The 23,266-nt window shown below is 44.5% G+C and overlaps 1 protein-coding gene across 5 annotated transcripts in view; it reads right to left on the reverse strand.

Moving 5' to 3' along the window:
- Window positions 1-1,593: 1,593 nt before the first annotated feature.
- The window catches only part of LOC107270098 (amyloid beta A4 precursor protein-binding family B member 1-interacting protein), a 72,261-nt gene continuing 50,588 nt past the window's right edge, over window positions 1,594-23,266 (reverse strand). For 3 of the 5 annotated variants that reach the window (XM_015744790.2, XM_015744788.2, XM_025087476.1), the window contains 8 exons: window positions 17,492-17,591; window positions 8,312-8,479; window positions 8,065-8,220; window positions 7,755-7,988; window positions 7,460-7,689; window positions 6,669-7,322; window positions 6,212-6,586; window positions 1,594-6,120 (listed from right to left, as the gene is read on the reverse strand). In XM_015744790.2, the coding sequence (XP_015600276.1) occupies window positions 4,792-6,120; window positions 6,212-6,586; window positions 6,669-7,322; window positions 7,460-7,689; window positions 7,755-7,988; window positions 8,065-8,220; window positions 8,312-8,479; window positions 17,492-17,591 (3,246 nt within the window). In that variant the 3' untranslated portion in view covers window positions 1,594-4,791. Of the gene's footprint in view, window positions 6,121-6,211; window positions 6,587-6,668; window positions 7,323-7,459; window positions 7,690-7,754; window positions 7,989-8,064; window positions 8,221-8,311; window positions 8,480-10,660; window positions 11,421-17,491; window positions 17,592-20,200; window positions 20,281-23,266 lie in introns of those variants that run through there. The other 2 variants (XM_015744791.2, XM_015744792.2) reach the window with 2 other exon arrangements.

Raw genomic sequence — 23,266 nt, forward strand, 5'->3', positions numbered from 1 at the left:
ACTTTAACGCAGAATTTACAAGAATCGGCCGAAACGCCCATCCGACCCGGTCCGGTACACGGTTCGAATGAGTATTTCTCAACGGGGGCAATATTTTAGGTGCCGAGGACAATGGGCGGTGGGACCGGAAGGAAAAGCCAAAGTGTCGACAATGCGGATGAAATGGAGCATTTCCCTCGCGGTTTTATACGGCTGGTGCGTCTCGCGCGTAATGCGTAATGCGTAAGCGTTGGAATTGGAAGGGGTGCCTGAACAAAAGGCACCCGCACCGCCTTTGGCCGTTGCTAGAAAATTCAATCTAGTGAAAGTTTATGTGTGCCAACCCACCCCCCATACGAGATGTACCTAGGGGGTGGTACGATGGTTCTGGGTGTCGAGGACGAAAAAAAGGCAAGGAAACCAGCTGGGACTATCGTAGTTGTATTAGAAACGAACGCATTTTATTAAGGCGCTTTATGGCTAGAAGCGTACATACCTCTGGCTACCCTTGCGACACGGTATTATGTATGTATACATACCTCGTAGTACCTAGCATCTACCTTATACCTAAATGCCTTTAAACGAACAGCATCCAGACCGAGGTCTTATGGCACACTTTATTTTCCCTCAAAAAAAGGCACCTTGGCACCCTCAGAGAAAAGTAACGTCAAACTCCTCGCTGGGACCTGGAACTACTAACTCGCTAAACTTAGCTTATAGGATGATGCTGGACCAGTATCTACTATCACGGACATTGATTGATTAGCTGTGCCTGTGACGTTTGGTACCTCAAATTAATCTTTGGAAAGCTTTAGTCTTCCGAAATTTTGTCTTACTGCATGAAACCAATGACGCTGCATGCACTGATACCTGTATCAGTCGGTGAACCAATTGTCGGAACGAAACAACCGACTTATGGTATCAAAGATTCTGATCGATGGTAATGGAACCAATATTTTTTCTGAAAAGAACACGCGGATTTCTGTTTCAGTTTCTTAGCGGCCCCCTAGACACGGAGGATTCGTAACACTTTGATGGTAAAGATGTTTTACCGATCGAGGATAAAGAAGATTAACTATTGCCGAATCGTTGACGGAAGATAAGTAGACTAGTCATTCATGTTTGTCGACAATGCTGCCATCTATCAGACGAAGCGGCTACTACTTTGTTAACTCGCGTTAGGAAGTTCCTTCCCTGTCCTGAACCATATCAAAACTGTATCTGCGGCCGCTCTACAGCCCTTTGCCAATCTCCAACGGGGCGCCGGTATCTCACCCGGGCTTCCGTCGGTCCGTGGAGACGTCTCCGTCGGGTACTGTTCTCTGCCGGGCAACTCGGTACGTCGAGACTATCTCCCCACAGCAGATTCGAGGATCTCGACCTCAACTAAACGATATCAAACCTTCTGAGAGCATTGGCATACCTATACGAATCAACCCGAGAGCGCAGCTTCAGTGCAGGGTGGTGAAATCGAAGGAAGCCGGAAAGAAAGAATGTTTTCGGTATCGGTAGCCGGAGTCGCCTTGAGACCGTGAATCGAAAAATCCAGTCACAATGTATGTGGCAGTAAAAACCCCGATGAATGTGGGAATGCAGGAAATGAAACGATTGATCATTGAAATATACCAAAAATTTATTTACATAAAAACATGAATATAATACCTATAATATTTCAACTGCTGCGCATTCTTCTTTCTGTATCGTACCTAAACAACTGGCGTTGAGTCTCCAAAATAATGGTATTGTCACAATTCTAACGTCTAACATGCTTGCATAGTTGAAAGAACTTGTAAAAGCTAGTTTTCGATAAAACGTATGAAAGTATCGAAAAACGGTCAAATAAGAACTCGTAAAAAAGCCTCAAGCGAACGATTCGGCCTAGTTTTGACTACTGGCTGATAAATGGTTGGAAAATGGAAATTAAGCTTAATGGCAATTTTTTGAAAATTGTGACAAACAATATTTTCAGCTACTAATCTTCAATCTTCTTATCATTCATAAATAGTATGTGTTGCGTTTTGGTCTCTGTGTGTGTGCGCCCCGTGTGGACGCGCATGCGCGCGCGCGTCTGCCTACGTTTACATTAATCAATCGCAATATTCTTCAATAATAATTTTTCTTCGTAGTACCATTCGTTACAATATTTACATAAACATACGTACAACTTAAATGATAGAAAGTTAAAAGGTACGGTATAATAAAAATATCTTCCCCTATCATCTTCGAATATTCATGAATTTCCAATTACTATATTAGAATTGGCCAATTGCACTAGGCTCCCCAAGCCACTAGGGAGCGAAATTTAATTTTTTTTTAATTTTTCTTAATTTAAAAATTTTTCAATTCTCAACTTTCTAATCCATCTTCAGTGCCTCAATATTCAATAATTTACTTAAACTCCCTAGATAATTTCTTCTCTAAATCGTTCGGGCGTTGGAGTGGATTTGACGGGAGATAAAGGACGAAGGGATTGTCGAGGGAGGGAGGGAGATCAATTAATTTATTCTCGATCCGACAATAATTAGCAATATACTAAAATTATTCCTACAATTTTCCAATTAGCTCCCTTCATAAATCTCTTTTTAATTTAGCGGCCATTTTATCGGCTCGCTTCAATAATTAGCTTAATTCATCGCGATCAATTTATTCCTCCGGAAGAATAATGAGGTCCAGCAGTGGCAACCAGGACACTCGTCACTAATTTCACGTTTTAGTCGAAATCGCGACAAAAATTTGTCCGAAACATAAAGTTATCGTATTTTCAAACTTTGCTCGTTGCGCAAAATAGAGGGATGATTTTTTGTAAAATTTGTATCGTTTCTGATGATCTGCGAATTTACTGCGAAGTACGGGTGAATCTCAAATTTCCATTCGTTCAATTCTATATGACGAGCACTGTAGCGCCTATAAAAAAAATTAATCAAATCCTTGACATAAATTAATTTCATTGATACTATTTCAGCCAAGTTCGCATTTTCTTGTTTTAACGTAATGAACAAATTTCCAAAAAAAAATTAAAATAAAAAATCAGACGTCTCATAGCGAAAGTCCGGAACCAAAGAGAAAAGTACATTAGCCGTTTTCCGTCTGAGTACGTTTTTGCGTCATTTGTCAAAAGCCTCTCTAGCCCCCTTTAAACTGGGCAAAGTGTAATGAAGGGAGAAGGAAAGTGGAAACCGTCATCCGTATGAAAATTTCGTAAAAGACTCAATGAATTTTCACTCAAAAATCGACGCAACTACATGCCGAGCATTAACCACGTTTTGGCGATGAGCGTACATTTAGGGTAAACGAAGATAACTGAAAAAAAAATCTATGATCCACCGACACAAGAATTGTATCGATAAGATCGCGCGTCTAGATCAGCCGTTTATCTTAATGATTTACGATTTTCTTTTTTTCCATAAATCAATCAACTTACATACTTTACGCTTCCTTCGTCTTATTAAATGTATATCGTTATCAAAAAATGGCATAAACGAGATCCCTCATTGTCAGTTATAGAAGTGTGCTGCAGAGTGAACGACAAAATAGGTAGCAGAGTATGCTGTGTCGTGACGACGCGCTACCGATGACGTAAGAAAATGAAAAACAAAAGAAATAAACCGGATGAAAAAAATACAAGAAAAAAAAAGAAAGAGAAAAATTCTACAAGAAAATAAAAATATAATAGACTCAAATAACACATAGAGGTTCGAGCTGTATCCTATTATCGTGTCCACATCGTCGAGTATAAACTGTAGATATATAATATAATGTTAATAATATGTATGTATACATATATATATATAATATATATATATTAATATTACAATCATTATACGTAGTCACAGTGTATATGTCGTATATAAAGCACCTTGATTACAAAAAAGTTTCTTTCTTCTTTAAGTGTTAGAAAATTTGCAAAAATTAGCAGGCTTACCAATCCACAGCTTGATAGTATACTTGTATGTATAGTTGATTTCGTAATTGTACTGAGTGATGATGCGACTGCGAAAATCATTCCCATACTTGTTTGATTCCAAAAATTCGTCCAATTCATTCGTAGCGCCTATTCACGTACTGCAGTACAGTTATGTATACATATACGTTACTCCCCATAGGCGTATCTCATGTCTCCCTTTTTGTGCCCGCTTGTATACATATACCTCTGTTTGTTTCAATGCGAAATGTGTATTGGATTTGGCAATTAATTCAAATTGCAATTAATTAAGCTGGCTTAACGCTTTATATCACATCCTTAACGTGTGCGGCAGTGTTTCTTACCAACTAGATTCTCACTCGTTGCTTCTCTCGACTCCGTCATCTTAAATTTATGCACGTCTATTTTTATATTAGCATTAATTATATCATTAGCCACGCGATAACATTTGTTACACTTGTCGAGTCTTACACTTGTACCATTAAAAATCGATATGACTTCGGTTTATTTGGAGCGGCCATTTGTTTCGTCAAACTGAGCTAACACGTCTTTAAATAATCGATGACGGTTGCCGCGTCGCGACGCTTCGTTATGCGTTCGTTTTTTTCTTTGTTTGTTCGTCTATTCCCCTAGTGAATTCGTACGGTAACTGATTGTAAATCCTGAACCGGAAAATTTATGAGATATTCAAGTAAACGTTATTTAATTTAAATTGTATAATGGCGTCAGACTCCACTTCATTTTCGAGATGAAACATACAAGGTGCACGTATTTGAAAAGGAGTCGAGAGTTCGAGGAGTATTACAAATGTCTGTGTCTCAGTTCTTCCACCAGGTGCAAAGACAGCAGTACCAACGCCTCTCAGGACGAGGCTGGATCATCTGCTATTGTCAGTGCATCGCCCTGCTAGTTAAGTGAGTAGTTTCTGCCCTCTTGGGAGGTGGCGGTGGTGGTCGCCTCTTACTTGCAATAGCTGTGGCAATGTTGTTGCTTCTGTTCTCATCAGCAAATCTGACTGTGGGCTGACGAGCTGGACTGGAGGCATACTCTACCGGTGCATTTGGGTCAGTCGTGTAAACATTTTCATAGAGATTGTCGGCACCGTAATGTTCCTGGACCCAGTTGGAAACATTAGTTTCTCTGTAGTCAGCAATGGCTGGAGGTGGGTCGCGAAAACCAAGAACCTCGTGAGGCGTCGTTGTGGAATCCAGTTTACACTTCTGGGCGACTTGCCATTTCTTCCTCATCACTCTCTGAAGATCCTTGAGAAAGTCACCCGGTGGTGCCTGATCGGATGCTGCTAGCTTCTTCGGTGAAGTCAACCTCGTGCTATCCGATCGTCTAGGTGGCATTGGTTTTCTCTGTGGCAGAGCTGGGCTTCCTGGCTCCTGTTGAGGCGGTAGATTGAATGAGATCTTCTTTCCGGTACTGGTCTTTGACTTCGGTGACATGGGTGGCTCCTGGATAGTCACTCTCCTCTGCGGCTGGGGACTGGAGGCTGCTTTTAATTCTGCTAGATAAGGTGGAGAAGCGTAGTGTCCGGATCCTTGTTTCATGGCACTTCTTCTGACCGTGTCCATGTTTGGATTAGGCCTGATAGGTTGAACCCCATGAAGGCCACCGTAGATGGACTCGATCTTTGAATTTTGTCTGGTGAGTGAAGGAGTTTGTTGCTGGGATCCATAGGCTGGAGGTGGGACGAAGGGTGGAGGTGAAGCGAAACTCGGTGAACTCGGCGTGTAAGTCGGTGTACTGGCATTTGAGCCCGAATAGGAATTTTGGGGCGATGAATTTGCGACGCCTCCGGTGATGTAACTTTGATTATTCTGAGGTGAACCGTTTTGATTCACGTTTGAATTTGTACTCGCGTAAATTTGATTAATCGAGGCGCGAGGTGTGTGCGTGGGTGTGCTATCTGGAGAGAGAGAATTCGTAGGCGTCGATTGTTTAGGTCTGGCACGTCTTATGGTTCCTGTCTCGCCCACCAGAGGACTAGGAGGCGGTGGAAGCGAGGCCAGACTCAAAGAGGAACCAGTGAGTTCCGGCGTGTTGCAGACAGGAAGTTCGCCAGGAGCTGGTGGAGGTGGGAGTGAATCCAAAGATAAATTGGATCTGAACATTTCCGGTGGAGGTGGTGGCAGTGGCTCGTTGTCTGATTCTGCTTCGTCGGCTACTCTCGGCGGCGATGGTGGCGGCGGCAGAGAAGTTATCGAGTCCATCTGCAGACAAAGAAAATAGTGATTTTCCAGAATCTATACGAAACAACCTGATGAGATGAAAAGTACAAATTATGCTCTTCAAAAATCTTACCATACAGGGTTGTATGGGACTGGTAGGTGTTTTAGATTCCTGACTGTCTGTCCGAGTGTATCCCATGGGACTGGCTCTTTCCCTAACGGGTGTACCAGGGGGCACAGGACTGACTGGTGTCCCATTTCCAGACCTATGATGTCTTTTTAAAGTTCCGGAGCCGTCGGAATCGGTACCACTTCTTCTCCTACTGTGCCTCCTAGTGAGTGTACCTGATCCTGAGCTCGTAGGACTGGGACAAGTGTCTGGTTCATCCCTAACAGTCTCACCGACTTCTTTAAGCTGTCTAGTGATGGACGTCAGAGGTAGTTTCGGATTCATTGAGGGTTTCCTCTTGATAGTTCCTGTAGGGAATTCACCACACTCGAAGGCTACCTGTAATCAATAAAATTAATTACTCTTACACAATTCCTAATCAAAGGAGAACCCAAAAAAATGGCTTAAAAGTATTGATTACCTCACAACTACTAGGTGCCCCGTCGGATAAACATCCGCTGGAGCTGGAGCTGCTCGCCCTACTCAATCTCCCGTCGTTAGTATAACTCTGACGTTGCTCGGAATTATAACTCTGTCTCTGTGCGTCGTACTGTCTAGTATCATTAGTATTGTGTCTTGAGTTTTCAGTGAACTGTCTGGCATTGTCATTGGTAGTATTGTACTGCATCTGATTTGGCGGTACAGCAATGGAGCTGACAGAGCACGACCTGGCATGGGCCAAAAGGTCCAGATCTTCCTGGGCCAGCTCATCCACCAGGGTCCTGTAATTCTCCATCAGCTGTCTACCATATTTGGCAACCCTGATACCGACCATCCACCGTTCAAGTGCCGCGTTATCCTCGGCGCAGAGGAACTTTATATATTTCGTGGATTTGGGCTGTTGGAGTCTAGGATGCTTCACCGCAAAACAGAAGTCCGTCGGCGCCTTATATTTCTTCTTCCAGCCGATGCCATAGTAAACCTGATTGACGTCAAATGTTGCGAGACACACGAGGTCTCTGGCAGTCCTGGCTTTTTCTTTTGGCCAATAGTAAAGACCGGAGGCACGTAAAATGAAGTGATATCTCTTCCAGCCTTTCTTGCTGTCGGACTTCAGGTACAGGGGTCCTTCGACCTGGAATAATCAGAGCCGATCAGAATGAATAACCTCCAGAAGGCGAGCCAACTCGTTACGATAAAACTGTTGGCTAGATTCCCACGAAGAAAAAAAGAAAATACTGATCGATTCTACCAAAAAGTGCTCCAATTTACCTCGGGCACTCCCACGTTACTGCTAGAAAAAAATTCCTCCAGGAGGATATTCCTGGAGTGATCATCGTACTCGCTACTGCTCCTATCCGACGGTCCCAATAAGAATCTCTCTGGTGTAAGGAACAAATGGGTCTTGTCCGGTCTCTCTACGAATAGCAACTTGTTCTTCGAATCCCTTGTCCACAGCAGAAGATTCTCCACTAGGAGTTCGTGATCCTCGTATACCCTCTCTGCAAGAAGTGACAATTTAGGTGCGCCCTTCGGATACCTTGAATGAGTCTATTACAATATTTACCCATGAACAGATCGGGCAGGTGCTCGACGACGGCCCACTTGGGATCCATTGGCACGTGATTCTTGTCAGCCAGGAGTCTGGAGACGTGAGCGACGCTCATGCCTTCGTCTACGAGCAGACTCTTCCCACTGCCGTCGAGGGTGAAGGCCTTGATGAAGAGCTTCTGCACGCTTGCCTCGCGCATCTTCTCCAGCGCCAATCGAATCTTCTCTGCCTTAGCTCTGCTAGCCGCGTCTACGATAACCGGATGTGATGATTCGTATGACTCCCTCCGATTATCATATACAATACCAGAAACCTGACGACTCACCCATGAGCTGGTGGGGCTGTTGCTGAGGAGTTGTGTGCATGGCGGTCTGAGGTGGTTTATGTCCCGAACCACTGCTGCTCGCTGAACTCTCGCTAGAGAGCATCGACACCGTGTCGGAAAATGCGCTGTCATTATCTGGACTGTCCGTACGCATGCCTGAGACAATTATTAAAATAGCAATTGTTATGAAATTTCCTTCCAATGAATAAGTCCAGGCAATTGCCCAATAAAAAAGAAATTTTTAAACCTTCATTCTTTCCAATATCCGTACTGTCTCCAGGATTGATCCTGGTGCTGTTGGGTCTCCCCTGCCTCTGTGAATCTGGAGCCGGTGTAGCAGCGATGTCGCCGTCGCAGCGTCTCTCGAGGGCGCAGAGTTCGCCGAGGATGGCGTCCAGGTCGACATCTTGAGAGTCTGTAAGTGGAAATTGCGATGATAATTAAATAATAGATAAATTCGAAACGTACCGAAGACAGGAAATAAGCGAGCTTGCATAAATGATATTGAAATGATCACAGGGCGTCGCGCAGCGTCGCAGTGCCGAGAGCCAACAAAGCCCGTGGGGCGTAGCGCTCGTTGTTGGCGCAGCTTATCATCAGTCCATTTGCCGAGAAAACCAGTTTCGCACTAATTGCCTGGACATCTCTCCCCTTCGTTTGAGCCTACGCGAACCTACTGCTTGGATATCTCCTGGCTTCTGCTTCGTGCTCGTGTCCTATCCTTCTGTGTCACGTAGCACCAGCCACGGCAACCTACACAAGCTTGGACTCGGTGAGCACGACCTCGACTAACTCTTATCTTCGATAGACCTTGAGAGTCCCAAGAGAATCTCCAGGACAAAGAAAGTCAAAGTGAGGAGAGGCAAGACCCAGGATTTCAAAGTCTCTCGTAATAGTAACGCCAGGACATGTTTATAAAAAATACATAGTTCCTTCTCAACGTAACAATTTATTAAAACATCTCCGAACGTTCATATCAAATCGATTAAGGACGCTACGAATGAGAAGGATCGGTGATCTAGACTGCCAAATTAAAAACTGAAGGGTCTTAGTTGAAACGATTTAGAACTAGATGGCACTGCATACTAGCGCTACTCGTGGCCTATGAACGTAACTATTGCAGATCGTTATCTTTCCCTAGTGGGAAACTCGCGCTGGTTAATTCAATTAAATAATTAACAAAATTACCTTAAATCTTAAAAGCTTGCTATTGTATTTCATGTTTGTGGATTTTTGAAAATTTCTCTGTTAGACTTGAAACGCATTACAGTCAGACACTGAGAATCATTAACGAAAGGAGAAACAAGTGTCCATATGAATAATTATCCTAAATATGGTCAACGTACGCGAGAGTGTATTTTCACAGAGTCCATAGAATTTCGAGTTGATAAGCTGATAATAGGAGCAATACTGGCGCCACGGGCACCCCAAAATAAAGTGAACAATTTCATAAACTGCAGAACAGACTAATAAGGTCTGGAGCGGTAGTCTCTGTTATTTTTGTCTCCCTTTCTCTATCGCACACATACGAGCGTCATTGAATAAAACTCATTGAATAAATTCAAGTGATTCAAGTGGAAGCGAAGGCGTAACATTCCTTCGCGGCTCGCGTCTGTGTGGGATCCAAGAGACACGCGTCCACTTTGCTCAGCCGTACGCGTAATACACTTTGCAAGATAGTTCCCTATAGTATGTTTCGCATAACTCCTAAGGGTAGCATCTCGAAAACTAATGCAAACAGTCCGAGTTCGTTCTGAAACAATTATCCAATTCGTACCTACAGCCCCATAGTAAATAACAACAAACAGAACCCGAGAGACCGTATACATACCGTACACAAGAAGTTTAATTCACAATTTCCATCTCCACCATTTTGCTACACAGCGAACATTGCCGTAGTCGAAAATTCGCGCAACAGAGGAAATTTTGCGTCAAGCGTCTTGCGCAAAGGAAGAGTAACGAGTCGACACACATAAAGTACGTTGCAACGTGACGCAAGTAAAGCCGAGTCAAATTTCCCAAGTCGCTGACCTCGGATTTCCTGGCCCTGGCAACTGAACGCATCCATTCCAGCAGTCATCCGATTCCCTGCTTCTGTTATAATTTCATTCGTTTCCTTGTCTCGAGTAATTCAAACTTCGAGGAGAAAATAAAACTACTGAAAAACTGTGCAGCAAGAGTTTCGCAGTTATCTTTGCCAAGGAGTTACCGTTACCGACTGTAGAACTGTTTCTTAAGGTGACTAGAGACACGGAGAATTTCGAAGAAAGCGACAGGCGGAACGTAGCAATTTTGAATTTCGTATTCCTGGAGCGTAAACGAATGTGTTACCGAACGAGTGCCGATGACGTTATGAGTCACACACGAACAATACATTGTAGCAAAGTAACCAGGGACCGTTCCTCCATGATTACGTTGAGAAGTCGACATGTCAGGATGTCATCGCGAGACGCTATTAAGTTTATAAGAGAACAAGAGACCAGCTGCCGAAAACAATTTTTTTCTCATAATCCATTCCACGAAAATCAACAATGCTCCCGACTCGACAGACACAACAACCTTTCTGAACGAGGAAATCGTACGTTCTACCACCTACCTCTCAGGCTGAAGTAACCAAGGATACTTTCATTGCTGCCTGAATACAGGAGCATCTTCGAATGGCTCATCCGCATTTGATATAGCCGTGTTAGCACTAATTATTGACGTTATACACTAGTTTACTCGGGAATAGATCAAAACTGTCCCTGATGCTCGCCCAACCGTCACTTCTGGACGGAACAATGGAGGGATTCCAGGAATATATCCTATTCCCAGGTCCCAAAAATACTTCCAACAGGACACTAGACACAAGTCACTCGTGTAACTATAAAATATCGTTACTTCGCGCAAAGACGTAAACAGTCGCCAGAAAATGGCGATGCCTCGAGTTTTGAAAGAATCACGAACACACTTCGATACGTAACTTTCGTTCCCCAACGAGGTAACTCTGCTTCCCGAATTTTTCCACTTTTTCCCCTCATTCCCCAGGGACACTGATACTCACTTCACACAATTTCCGTACTATCCCGCAGCACGCAAACACATTCACAACGAGTAACATGATTGATGATAATTTAAAGATAAAAAAGAAACAATGTCAATTATGTCTCCAGACTTTTTTCCCCGAACAGAACTAAAAATGTCGCAACTTCGCTCGACTCCCGATGAAGAAACCAGTCGCGGGACGGACTGGTTTGAACAAATTTACCGTAGAATATATGGACTCCCGGCGAATAAAAGATGAAGCTTCGAGTGAGTTTTAAAAGCTGCCGTACAAGATCCTCTCAGCGCGTGCGACAGCGAGCGACTAAAGGCCTTAGAGGTAGTCGGTCGCTTCGCGTGTTTTCCATGCGTCGCGTACCTACGCGTCTCTGCCGTCTCGCGTGTGAACGTGCCTTTAGGTTAATGGTATTGGTCCGAGAGCATGTACGCGACTATATCCTCAATATATATAGATATAATCTCCACACGTATGTACGTCAGCAAATACACAGGTAAGGACCCAATACAATCTTCCACGTCCGTGTAAACTGTAAAGTGAGTCCGCAGTAACGCTACACGTGACTTATACACGAACGTTCCTTCTAGCTGGCAGGAAAGACTCGGCACCGATAAACGCATGTGTCCACCCATGCCGCTATGTGCATGCGCCCATATGCACTTATGCAAACACGGGAGTTGCGTGAATCCGAATACGCGTGGGCGATCCGAACGATTCGATAAATTGAATCGATGCACTTTCGAGAACGAAGCGCACTTTGCTAATAAATCGTACAGGATCTCGTTGGTTTGTTAAGTGAAAAAACTTGAAATTTCAATTGAATTATCAGATTGGTTTGGGTTCACCCTGCGCTTGCTTATGTTTGCGCATGCGCATACCGAGTATATGGAGCAATGTGCTTCTTATTGAAGTAACCTCGATTAATCGAAAGCAGTAAATAGGAGTGATTGAGCGATTGAGTGATAGTGATTGGCTGACAAAGTAACTTGAAACTTCGTAATACCTCGTGTATCTTCGTGAGACTTCGTGAGACGCATGGAGATCCCTTGAGGTGCAAGTAGCATTGAGAGACTTAGGGATTGGCGAGCGGCGTGAAAAATGTGAAAAATGCCAAATGACAGTCCTTGAGAACTTTCTCGATGAATGAGTGGAATCGGAACTTTTATTCTCGAGTAGAATTTTAATCCGAACCTCCTCGAGACTACTGGGAATAGATCTCCTTGTTAGGGAAAGTCGACTTTAAGCTGTAATCTCAATTTGGTAAGGATCTGCTCATATTTTACTATTTATAGAATAACCAGGTCGTCTCACTGTACCGCCATCTTGATAACCGTAAGTTCCGTCAAACCCTCGGAATAATGCGAATTAATTGGTAACAGCGTAAAAAAAATGATAACACTAATTAAAAATTTGTTTAAAAATTGACAATTAACAATTCTAAGAGTGAACAAACTCACCAGTCCGGTGATTCGTCTGAAGTTGACAGCACTGTTCACACCGAAGCGACAGAAAGACGCGTTACAAGATACGATAATTTCATAGGCACACAAGTCGCATTTGCAATGCACTATGCGCTATGCATAACGGTCGTTGACCCCATATAAGTGCATAGTCGTGTTTTTATAGCGGACAATAATTCTCGATCGAATTTAATTGGCAGTCGATACGCGGACTTGTAAACCAACGTGTTCACAATGGATGTCCGCCTTTACAATTATCGTCGCAATTTGTCGCGCGTCGACCGGACTACATTGACTGTTCCAGCCAATGGGTGCCAACGTACGCGATACGGCCTCAAAGAACCGGGAGAATTCGAAGCCTGCGGGACGCGCCTTGGTGCGTCGCGACGCTTTGAGTACCACGACGACGGCACTTAGCCGTAGCTGAAGGACGGATCTCAAGTATCGCGTGAGATTGACGCGTGTCCTTAGCTCACGCTTTGTTTAATTAACTAACGAGCCACGCCCTTGGTCACGCATTGACCCTAGTTCCATTTAGCCGGGCGACACATGCGAACGCGTTGCGCACACGAGTGTCCCATTACACGATTTTTAGAAGAATTTCGAAAGATCATCAAACACGATAATCTCCCGTCAATAATAATTTAGAATCAAAACAAAAAACAGTTCAGATCTGAACTTACATACGGACCCCTCATAACTAAATAATCCCCATTTCGCATCCTGTAACAAGGATATACTAGGGGTAGCCTTTACCCATTTGGTCAGTAATTCACCAGTAGTTCGTCGGTCGATCACCAGATGGCCATTGACCTTCAACTGAATCAACTTCAAGAAACACAGACAGGATCTCAAAATTTTGATTAATTTCCGCGATAGTTTTTCTCCCAGCGAGAATTGGCTAGTCTGATAAATTTGTCAGAGACTAATTTATGAAGAAAGATGAAAAGGTAAAGAGCCGAGTAAATATCCAGAGAAGGAATAATAACAAAGGTAGAAGGCTGCCGGGGAAGTACTGGTGCTCGAGCAAAGAGAGCAACCCAGGAAACGGGGCCGACTTTAAATAGGAATATTATGAGCGGGCGTGGCAGTTGCCGTCCACGTACATTAAATAAGAGAAATGAATTCATTGTTCCGCGCAATCTAGTGAAATTCGTTCCAACTAATACGATGAATCTCCGTCCCGCCATCAGCCCCCGTTCTGCCGGAAGATCTTAGCTCGGCCGCTACGTGCTTAGGCGCATCACGTGTACACGGGTGTAATGGTTTCCCTTCAAGCGCGAATCGAGCCATTTCAGCCTGAGAGGCTAAGAAGCGGAGCCTGAGGCAGATCGCGAATAAGCTATCGGCTTTTGTTAGCGCGATGAGCTTACAGGTCCACGGGAAGCTGCGAGCAGGCAGCCCTGCAAGAGTAACCAGCTGCACGTGCACCGCCTGCTGACGCAATGCAGCAGCCTCCTAGAGAATAGAAGAGAACAGTCAAGCGCGATACTAGAGTGCAGTAGAGTGCAACTATGCCAGCGCGTATATATAATATATAGTAAGAGAGAGAGAGAGAGAGAGAGAGAGAGAGAGAAAAATGTACACAGTGCAATAGAGATAGATAGACCATTGCGAAAGCCTGCGATTACAATGCCCAGAAGGGGTGAACGTTCGCTAATCCGCGAACCGATTCGCACTCTGGCAGCAGGGTTATCGTTCTCGTGAAAGAATGAAGAAAAATTGAAAAAAAAATAGAATCCAACGACTATTAACGATACTCGGAAGGCTACGGCGGAACAAGAATAAGTCTCGTCATCAATATTACGTATTTAATGGCGAATATAAAACATGCTAATTCATTGGCTCTGCGCGATTATACGTAAGGCGTATTAATAGTTGCATTCTATCACTTTCCCTGGCCAATTCTACTCGACTTCTCTCAACTCTATAATAACGTACGTTGTATGCGCGTACGTACGACGTATGTTACGTAGGTGGGTTCGTACACCGTACGATAGCCAGTCTACCGGGTCGGCGGCTCTCTTCAAGTACAATATATATATATATATATATATATATATATATATATATATATATATATACATACACGTACGTAACTCCTAACTCTACACGCTTACTTTTGTTGACTTTTTTCTTCTCCTCGTTTTTCCGGTTTTTACTGTATTATAATGCTCGACTCTTTCTATCTCGTTCGTTACGCACTCTGCTGCGTACTAATATATAGGTATAGACGTGCGTGCTGGCTACTGTGCGTAGAGACCTTGTCACGCATCATTTTAGTTAACCGTAAGGTTTAACGTTCAATTATGAGGGATCCGCGAGTCACTGCCGACTCAATTAAACTTGGGCAACGAATCCTCACGTTATCTACAGTGAAACATATTGATAAGGAGATTTATTGTCGATTGCGATAATTACGATGGGATTTATTATTATTTTGAAAAAAAAGAAGGAAAGATACAAAAAATATATAAATGCTAAAGCTGATAAAGGGTATGCATGTTCTTTGCAGACTGGTCGTGAAAGTTCATTTCCGTATGAATATTGTTATCAGTGCGTCCCCACGTGTGTGTTTTACTACAGTCTAACAGTCATATGTCAATAGTCTATTGCGCAGGTTCTGGGCGCATCCTGATAAGACACGTTTTGCTATAGAGGAAGCTATAAGTTCCGGTATGGAATGGGCGCCGTTATCAGCGAGACTTTATAAGGATTTTCGAGGTTCACCCCCTTTTTTTTACGTCATAAAAATTCTATAGAATCAAGTCGAGGACTTTAAACAGCCGTCAGAGATACTTGAGTACCAAAGGAGATGATTGATTTAATTCACCTTTCACCCCTAACCCCTTTCACCTCCTCTCGCACGTGGACCCTCTTTTTCCCACGCGACTTCTACGTGCCTAATTTTCTCTCAGGCCCAACGTCCACGTAACGACGCGTGGTAGGACACGCGACACGCGGCATTTTCATGTGTCCCGGAAACGGAAGTGGGTCGTTGCGTCATTCCGAAATTACGTTTCCGTCGTAATTTCATAAATCGCCAAAAACGACCGTGAATTTCAAAGTCAGCTTGCGGATAAGTCGCGTGTAATTTTTCCATTTTTTTTTTCTTTTTTCTTTTGGCAAATATTTCATATAATATTTGCAGATAAATTTCATCGAGCTTCAAATTCCGCGCTCAGGTCGCGGGCCAATCGGATTACAGGAGTCGAGCCGCAGGGCGTCGCGACGTCAAGACGTGCCAAAGCTGCGTCTGGTTCGAGTACTGAATAGTCTGTAAAACATTCGGGACACCCTGCACGTGTCGTAGGGACGCCAGTACAGTGGATGCCGGTGCCGAACAAAGTGCAAAAGAGCGGTCACGAGAGCACGACGACGCGGCGCTGGGCGTCGGGTACCAAGGAGAGAGATTATCGACGCTCAACTGCGAGAGCACAGAGAAAACAGCAGGAACGTAGCGACGCTGCTTCCTTTCGGCATCGCCAAGCATAAATCCCCTGATACGACGTGAAAGCTGCCCTTTTTTCCTATCCCAGCCAGAGCTGGTTCATAGATATCAGATAAAGGCGGCCTACAATCGCGAGTCGTACCAGCGACCGGCTAACGTTGTCCTGACTCACCTGCATATACATATATATTAGACCATAATGACTACAGTAGTCTTATAATGAAAAAAGAAATTACTACGACGCAAATTAATGATACGAGGAATTTTCAAAAATTCAATATTATTACGATCGATCCAACCGTACGGCATGGTTCACAACCTAATGGCGAATTCACATTAAATTTATGCAATGACTTTGCTTATATTTTTTTTTTTCCACTTTACTTGTCCCACTCAATGACCAGAGATCAGAGCTCGTTAATTTAACGAGAGGCACGTCGATTAAGCGAACGATCGGATTGAACGGCGCATGCGCGTTGACAACTTGTCAGAAGTGCTGGTTCATCATAAAAAATTGCCAGCCACGGATTTTTCTTTATGCCAGATATTTTTACGGCATACGCCTGGACGCCTCGTGCAAAACGAAAGTCGTCGCGTCGCGACGCTTAAATCGAGAGGGGGGAGGGGATGATAATTCGTTTTTTCAAATTTATTTTTCATTTATCATATTTTTACGCCTGAGCGAAAATGCGCGTCGGTTACGAGGCATGTTATATTGTTCAAGATATTCGCACGAAAGTGCCTGTAACGTTTATTCAATGTTACATGTCCGAATGTTATTGTGTCTCAACGGTGACTGCCGATCAGCTGTTTATCGGCTGTCAAACTGACAGTGACAACTGACAGCTCCTTCGGCTCCTCGCGCGGGGACTTAGCTGACTTCCGATGACAGTCGGCTGAGACGGTGACGTCTGACGTGGGACTGATCGAACCGTGATTGGAGTCTCGTAAGAAAATTTGATTACTTAATTTTGTAAATTTGTTCAGGAAGAGGGGAGTGGGGGTAGCTAATGGAATTCCGGAAAAAGGAAACAGGGTTAATTTCTGGACAGGCCAATTGGGCGAAGACCGATTGTGCGGAGAATGCGAAAGGAACGGCGTTTCGGAAGAAAGCGACCGGAAGGAAGCCGAAATATAAGAGGAGGAATCGGTAGAGAAAATAAAAGGAAAAATCGCGGAGCAATCTGCGGCAAATCAGTCAAAAACTTTCTACCCTTCCGTAGTCAGGCTTTCGTCTACGGAAGTTTCGCGGGCCTCCGTAGGAGGGGTCCCTTAAGAAATGTGTATTAAGGGTGCTCTTTCATGTGGCCGCAGAAGGGTAGAACGCGCGGCAGGAAATAACGAGGGAAAAGACGGTCGAATGACTTCCGTAAGCGCAGCAAAAAACTAATTCGCCCGAGAAATGAGGAAATCAAAGAAGGAAAGGACAAGCGTAAGAAAAATAACACTTTGCTGGTACGAAAAATCAAAACTCACCTTCGAGATTCGCCATGGAAAATCTGTAGCTGTCGATCCTCGGTGTATTGATGTCCGAATTGAACGGCCTGAGCGTCGCTGAGCTCACGTTATCCAGACCCTAAAAAAGATCAAACCAAAATAAGATTATTGTCTGAACGAATGACAGGACAGATGCTGTGCATTATAAATACGTCATCCCATACATAAACCAACCAGTCTACCTAATTGGCCAACTACTCCTAATTAACAAAGTAGGTCTTCCTAAAAATAGTATCCCAAAAAAAAATTTTCTCAATTTCTAAGAAAACACGCCCTCGCCCAATTTAAATTTATCCTTACCAAAATCCCTTATAAACTGAATCCCGCAATTTTCCTCTTTAACGAACTAAAGCGAGCATACCCTTAAGCGTCGTAGCCATCGAATACTGGCAATACCGAATAGTTCAAAATTCAAGCCCCATAAAATATAAAAAAATATTGAACGTTATCACTCGAGATAAGAACCACCCCCTCCCACTTCTTTCCAAATATTTTCCTCGTCTTTTCCCCCGATTAGTCGAGTACATAATTCTGACGAGAAACTCAAGGCGACAGACTCTAAACACTAGACTAAGGAAAGGGTTGAGAGGGGCCGAAGGGGGGATGTTTCCGCATTTGCCTCCATTAGCCGTAAATAATAGGATAGGCTGGTTGTTCGATCAGGCGTGTCAGTCGAGCAGCTAATCAGGCAGGGCTCGCGTACTCTTACCAGTCTTACGCCATGGCAACCACTACGTATCACATATCACATACGACCTGCCACCTACAGCTTAAAACCGCCACTACACGCTGCCAAGCAGATACTAGCTGCCAGCAGTCAGCAGCGACTCAATAAAGTCAACGTGCATACGAAGGAAGATCACGAGTAGAAATTTCTAACCTGTTCCAAGTCTTGAGCTCTGCTTAGATACCCAGAACCACCCACGGTATCAGTTACGCAAGAGACTGGAGGAACAAATGGATAGACTGGAGAACTGTTATACGGGGATATACATGTAATAAAGAAAAATGCAAAAGAATAAAATCAGCAGCTGAGAACGTAGGTGAGTGAGGCGAGAGAATGCAGAGTCGAGTAGGAGTAATAAGCCGGCAGGCAGAACAATCAGATTGCAGCCGATAAAGCCCGAAGTCTTCCTGTAACGCGACCTCCCTCGATCTTGATCGGCCATAAGTCCCGTTTAAAAATCCCCATGGGGTTGTTTACGAAGGGCATACAGGCCAAGTGAATATACCGGACGCAGGAGTAAGAGTAAATGCGAATAAGTCTTCGGAGTCGGATACACTAGCTGCCCTCTTGCTTGTTCGCGTTCTACGTACGTAGCTCCGTCCCTCCTTCACTCGGCCGCTCTGTCGCTCTCCATCTCTTTCGGAAAGAAGAAGATGCCCGCGTGCCCTTTCCCGACCTGGTGCGCGCGGCGTTTGCTCTGAATTTTTCATCCAAACTCAAAGCCTTTTCGTCCCCCTACTCGTCTCGCGCATACGTGGCCACGTGTGAGACTCGTGCGAATAAAGAGGCCAGAGTCGAGTTCAGTTAGGGGCGAAGAGGAGAGAGAGAGTTTACTTCCGCAGAGAGGCTCGCGAGCCATCACCTGACTACCCTCGGGAACCACCCCTTCCGGTTCACCCCTGAGCTCATCTTCTTCCATCGTCAGATCCTTCCATCGAGAAACAGCCTGGACCAATGTTTCGCTCTGCTGATGCGAACTAGGTGCCGCTGGGGGGTTGGCACTCACCCTCTTCCAGACAAGGCACCATTTTACGCCACCTGCGAATCTTGAAACGTCCAACACCCCCTTGTGAACTGATCGCGGCAACTTTGAAGCTTTCTCGTGGTGGGATCTACTGAGGGGGGTGTGGCGAGGAGCAATTCACTTTAAGGGTAGCAACTTCTACTTCAGTCGCTTTTGAATAAGAGACGGATCTGGTGGGAGGTTTGACTACATCGATTCCTCGAGCGAAATCTTCCCTCGTCTCGAACAGGCATGCCACCCTTATACTACCGTCCCTTGCTCATGCTTCTTCTTCTTCCGGTGCATTGTCAGACAGACAGGAAGAGGCTTTTACGCATTTCAGCAAATGGGGAGGATACGTATGGCCTATCACTTATGTGACTTATGGAGCCGGGACAAGGGTTGATGAGGGTGAAGGAAACATATCTGTATAATAGACAATTGCGGTGAATCTCTAGGATAGTCATCAGTGTTAGGTCGTAGTGAAAACTTTATTAGAAATTTTTAAGGTTTTTTTGTATAAGATGGAAAGGACTGAAAGAGCGGGAATTTCAAATACGAATTATGAGATTGAACAATTGGAGATACGTAGGGGGAAGTAAAAGAGAGATTGAAAGTAGAGCAAAAGTAGAAATAATAAAGTAAAAGTCAGTCAGTAGATTCGCTGTGTTGCTTAAAATTTCGGGCTCACCTGCTACCAATTTTTTTTTTTTTGCATTTTAGACAGGTGCCCCCGAAACAGCCATTTCCAGCAGGTTGCTCTAATCGGCTCTCTTCGATCTTTTAGATCGTTTTATTTCCCTTCTCTCTCACTCTCCCCTCTGTCGCTCCTCCTCCTTCCCCTACCCCCCTACCTCGTTCGGGTCCTTCAAGCTTTATGAATTGCTAAGCGGCTAAGCTCGCTTTGCATAATCAAATGCAAATTCACAACCCGTTACGTCATGGCATAGATACTTACGTCTTCCTGGGTCTTGTGGCTTTTCCAACGGAATAGCTTGTCCATTTGGCCGGATTTTCAATACCAACTGCTGCGATTACCTTCCAGACTCCCTCCGCATCGCTGCGTCAATTTTCCTGATTGCGACGGCGGAGTCGATCGGCGTTTTTATTTACAAGGACGACTCAATTCTACGCCTGTGTTTCGCGGACGGGATTTTTAATTGTCTTAATTCTTATTTGACTAGTTTTTTCGACTCGACGGTCGTGTTGGATAGAATATACACAACAAAAAAATTATAACAATCCTAGCAACTTGAGCAATAAAATTGGAAATTTCGTCAACAACAAATATACCAGAAATCCAAAATATATTTAAAACTCTGGTAAAAACTCTCAAAGGAGATGTTTGAAAATTTTGAAAAATTCATTCCTATCTTTCCTTAGCGCGATCCTCCACCAGCTACAAGAATACTCGCAATCAGCGACTAAAAGCAGCTTAGAAAGTTTTCTTCCTCCCGATAGAGAATACTGCCACACACGCGCACGTACTAGCCAATGAGATCACGGAAATACGGGAAAAATATGAAAATTCGAAAAAGTCCCAACGGTTAAGCACAGCATTAAGTTCATTCCGACGATCGGAGTATGAAAATGCCAAACATTTCCAATCGATAAGAATTTTCATGAAATTCTTGTCAAGTGACTTTAATGACATATATTCAAGATCAAATTCTCCACTGAATAAATGTCTAATAATCAAAAACATGTAAATGAATGTATTTTATTATTCATGAAATTCACACGAAATATTAACCAACTGCCTTCGGACAGCCAGAAGTTCCCGGACAAACCGGCGGCGCACGGAAGAATCCCACTACCAGGAAACGCTCTCTCGAGCACTCGACTACTCGTATCCCCGATAACTGGATGCTGTTCGGCGAACGAAGGATACAGCGTGGTGCTGGTCCGCTGGTGCGAACGCGAGCCGAGGTACTGATGCCTCGTGCGCATGTGCACCTATCGATTCCATGAGTTCCCGGAGGACCAGGAACAGAGGAACCGTCGAGCTGACAAACGTACCAGGAAGAAGGATCCTTCCGTGTGTTACTACGGATCCTTGACCCTTAACCCTGACGAGCTTCAAACCTATTCCAGAAATGCGAAAGACAGACCCCATCGTAACGATATCCAGAGTACGGACGTAACGGGGTAGAAATTAAAATATTGCAAATTTCCAGCGGAGGCAACCAATCCAGGGCAAAGGTACCCTCTCGTGGCCAAGGGACGTAATTCATTCTGTTGAACACCCTTGTAATTCCGTCTCTCTATGTGTTGTCAAATAAAGCAGGTTACGCGTTTGGCGCAACCCTTCGCTCTGGCGAACGAGGGACCCGAGCGACCCGAGTGAGCCGAACCAACCGGCGAGTTAACCTCGCGTGGCTGATGAGAGATTTGATGCAGTCACTCAGGTGCTGCATTCGAGTCTACTCGTGCGTGTGGAAACAGTAGGGGAAACGACCTACGAACCCAGATAGAGCGTACGAGCTCCCGAGGGCGAGAGAAGGAGAGAGAGAGGGCCTCGGCTGGAAGAGCGACCGAGAGCCAAGAACGTAATGAATTCATAATAATAATGTGGGGCAAAGAGCTTTTCACTTTCTGGAAATTTAGTAAAATTTCTTTAAAAGGTTATTGAAAGTGAAAGGGAACGGAAATTCCTGCGGTAGGCTCCTGCAGACGGAGACACCGGGTCTACCTGGGGAAATCCTGAAGGACCTCTTGGAGCAAAGTCAAAGTCTCGAAGGAAGAAAAAAGAGTTCAGCCTGTGCTCGTATTGCCTGTTGCAATCCCTAATGGATCGTCTGCTGTCCGCGAGGACGTCAAACGACTCTGCGTTTTACGTTTCACATTTCACATTCCACTCTGCACTGAAACCCTCTTTGCATTTAGTGGCGAACCGAAGTCCCATTGATGTTTGGTAACCCGTACGCATGCGACTCCCTTCAGTCTTTCAACGTATCCTCGCCCTTTATTTCGATTTCGCTTTTACTTTCTGCTTTTGCAGCGAGAGCTACGATTCTCCCTCTGAACGGTGGCAATGGAACGATGGTCCATGTGGTGTAAAATCCGTCTCAATGTCGTTTCGCGCGATTCGCTCAAGCGAAATTACAGGTAAACAGAAGCAAAATAACGAACATGTATTTATAGACGTTGGTTGCCAGGGGTTGAGAGCGTCCCGACGTCTGGCATCCTCCAAGATCGTCGAGCCGGTCGAAATAAGAACTCGACAAGAAATTCCAAGCGAGGAGGATGAATTTTCGATGATACCATCTCGGTGAATACTTTATCCAATTATCCGGAAAAGTAAGTCTGAATAAAACTCGAAATTCCAGATTCAATATTTTTCCGATAACATTTCAGGCTCTCCAAAGCCTACGAGTCTGGGTATACGTATCTACTTGGCAATACGAAATATTCACCATCGAAAATCGAACAATTCAATTCCGATAACGTTCGTGGCTGCCAGTAAAGGAGTTTCCATGCAACTGCTCCGAATCCTCGGGCTCCACCAATGGGAACGTTTCGACCACGAAACTCGGCGACGTTCACCGAGATAAGAAAATAGCATCGGGGACATTCTATATAGGTACGCACACACATCTATATCTATCTCTCTCGTTCTCGCTAAATCTGATACAACGTTCTCTCTCTAGCTACGTGTTACTCACGGCTCTTTGGTCTCTTGGCGCGATACTCAATGCACTAGAGACTTGCACGTGTTCGCGCGATAACATCTCCGGGGCAACCTGGTCTGGTTATCAGGAGCTCTTGTTCGGGGTAGCAAGACGATAAGAAGTTTCGCAGTGACAGTGAGAAGCCTGCGAGAAAAGAAGAGAGAGAGAAGAAAAGAGAAAGAGAAAAGAGACAAACATAGCGAAATTACGAAGAAGAAGAAAAGATTAAGATGACGTAGGTGCAATTCGATAGACATCATCCGGTGCTGAGATGGTGAAATTTGCAAGAGTACTCCGGGTACCGTCGCGACGCCCGGCGTCGGTCCCAGTCAAGTCGCCCGACATTCTTCCTG

Source organism: Cephus cinctus, unplaced genomic scaffold (genome assembly GCF_000341935.2).
Source record: "Cephus cinctus unplaced genomic scaffold, Ccin1 Ccin1_scaffold0696, whole genome shotgun sequence".
Lineage (NCBI taxonomy): Eukaryota > Metazoa > Arthropoda > Insecta > Hymenoptera > Cephidae > Cephus > Cephus cinctus.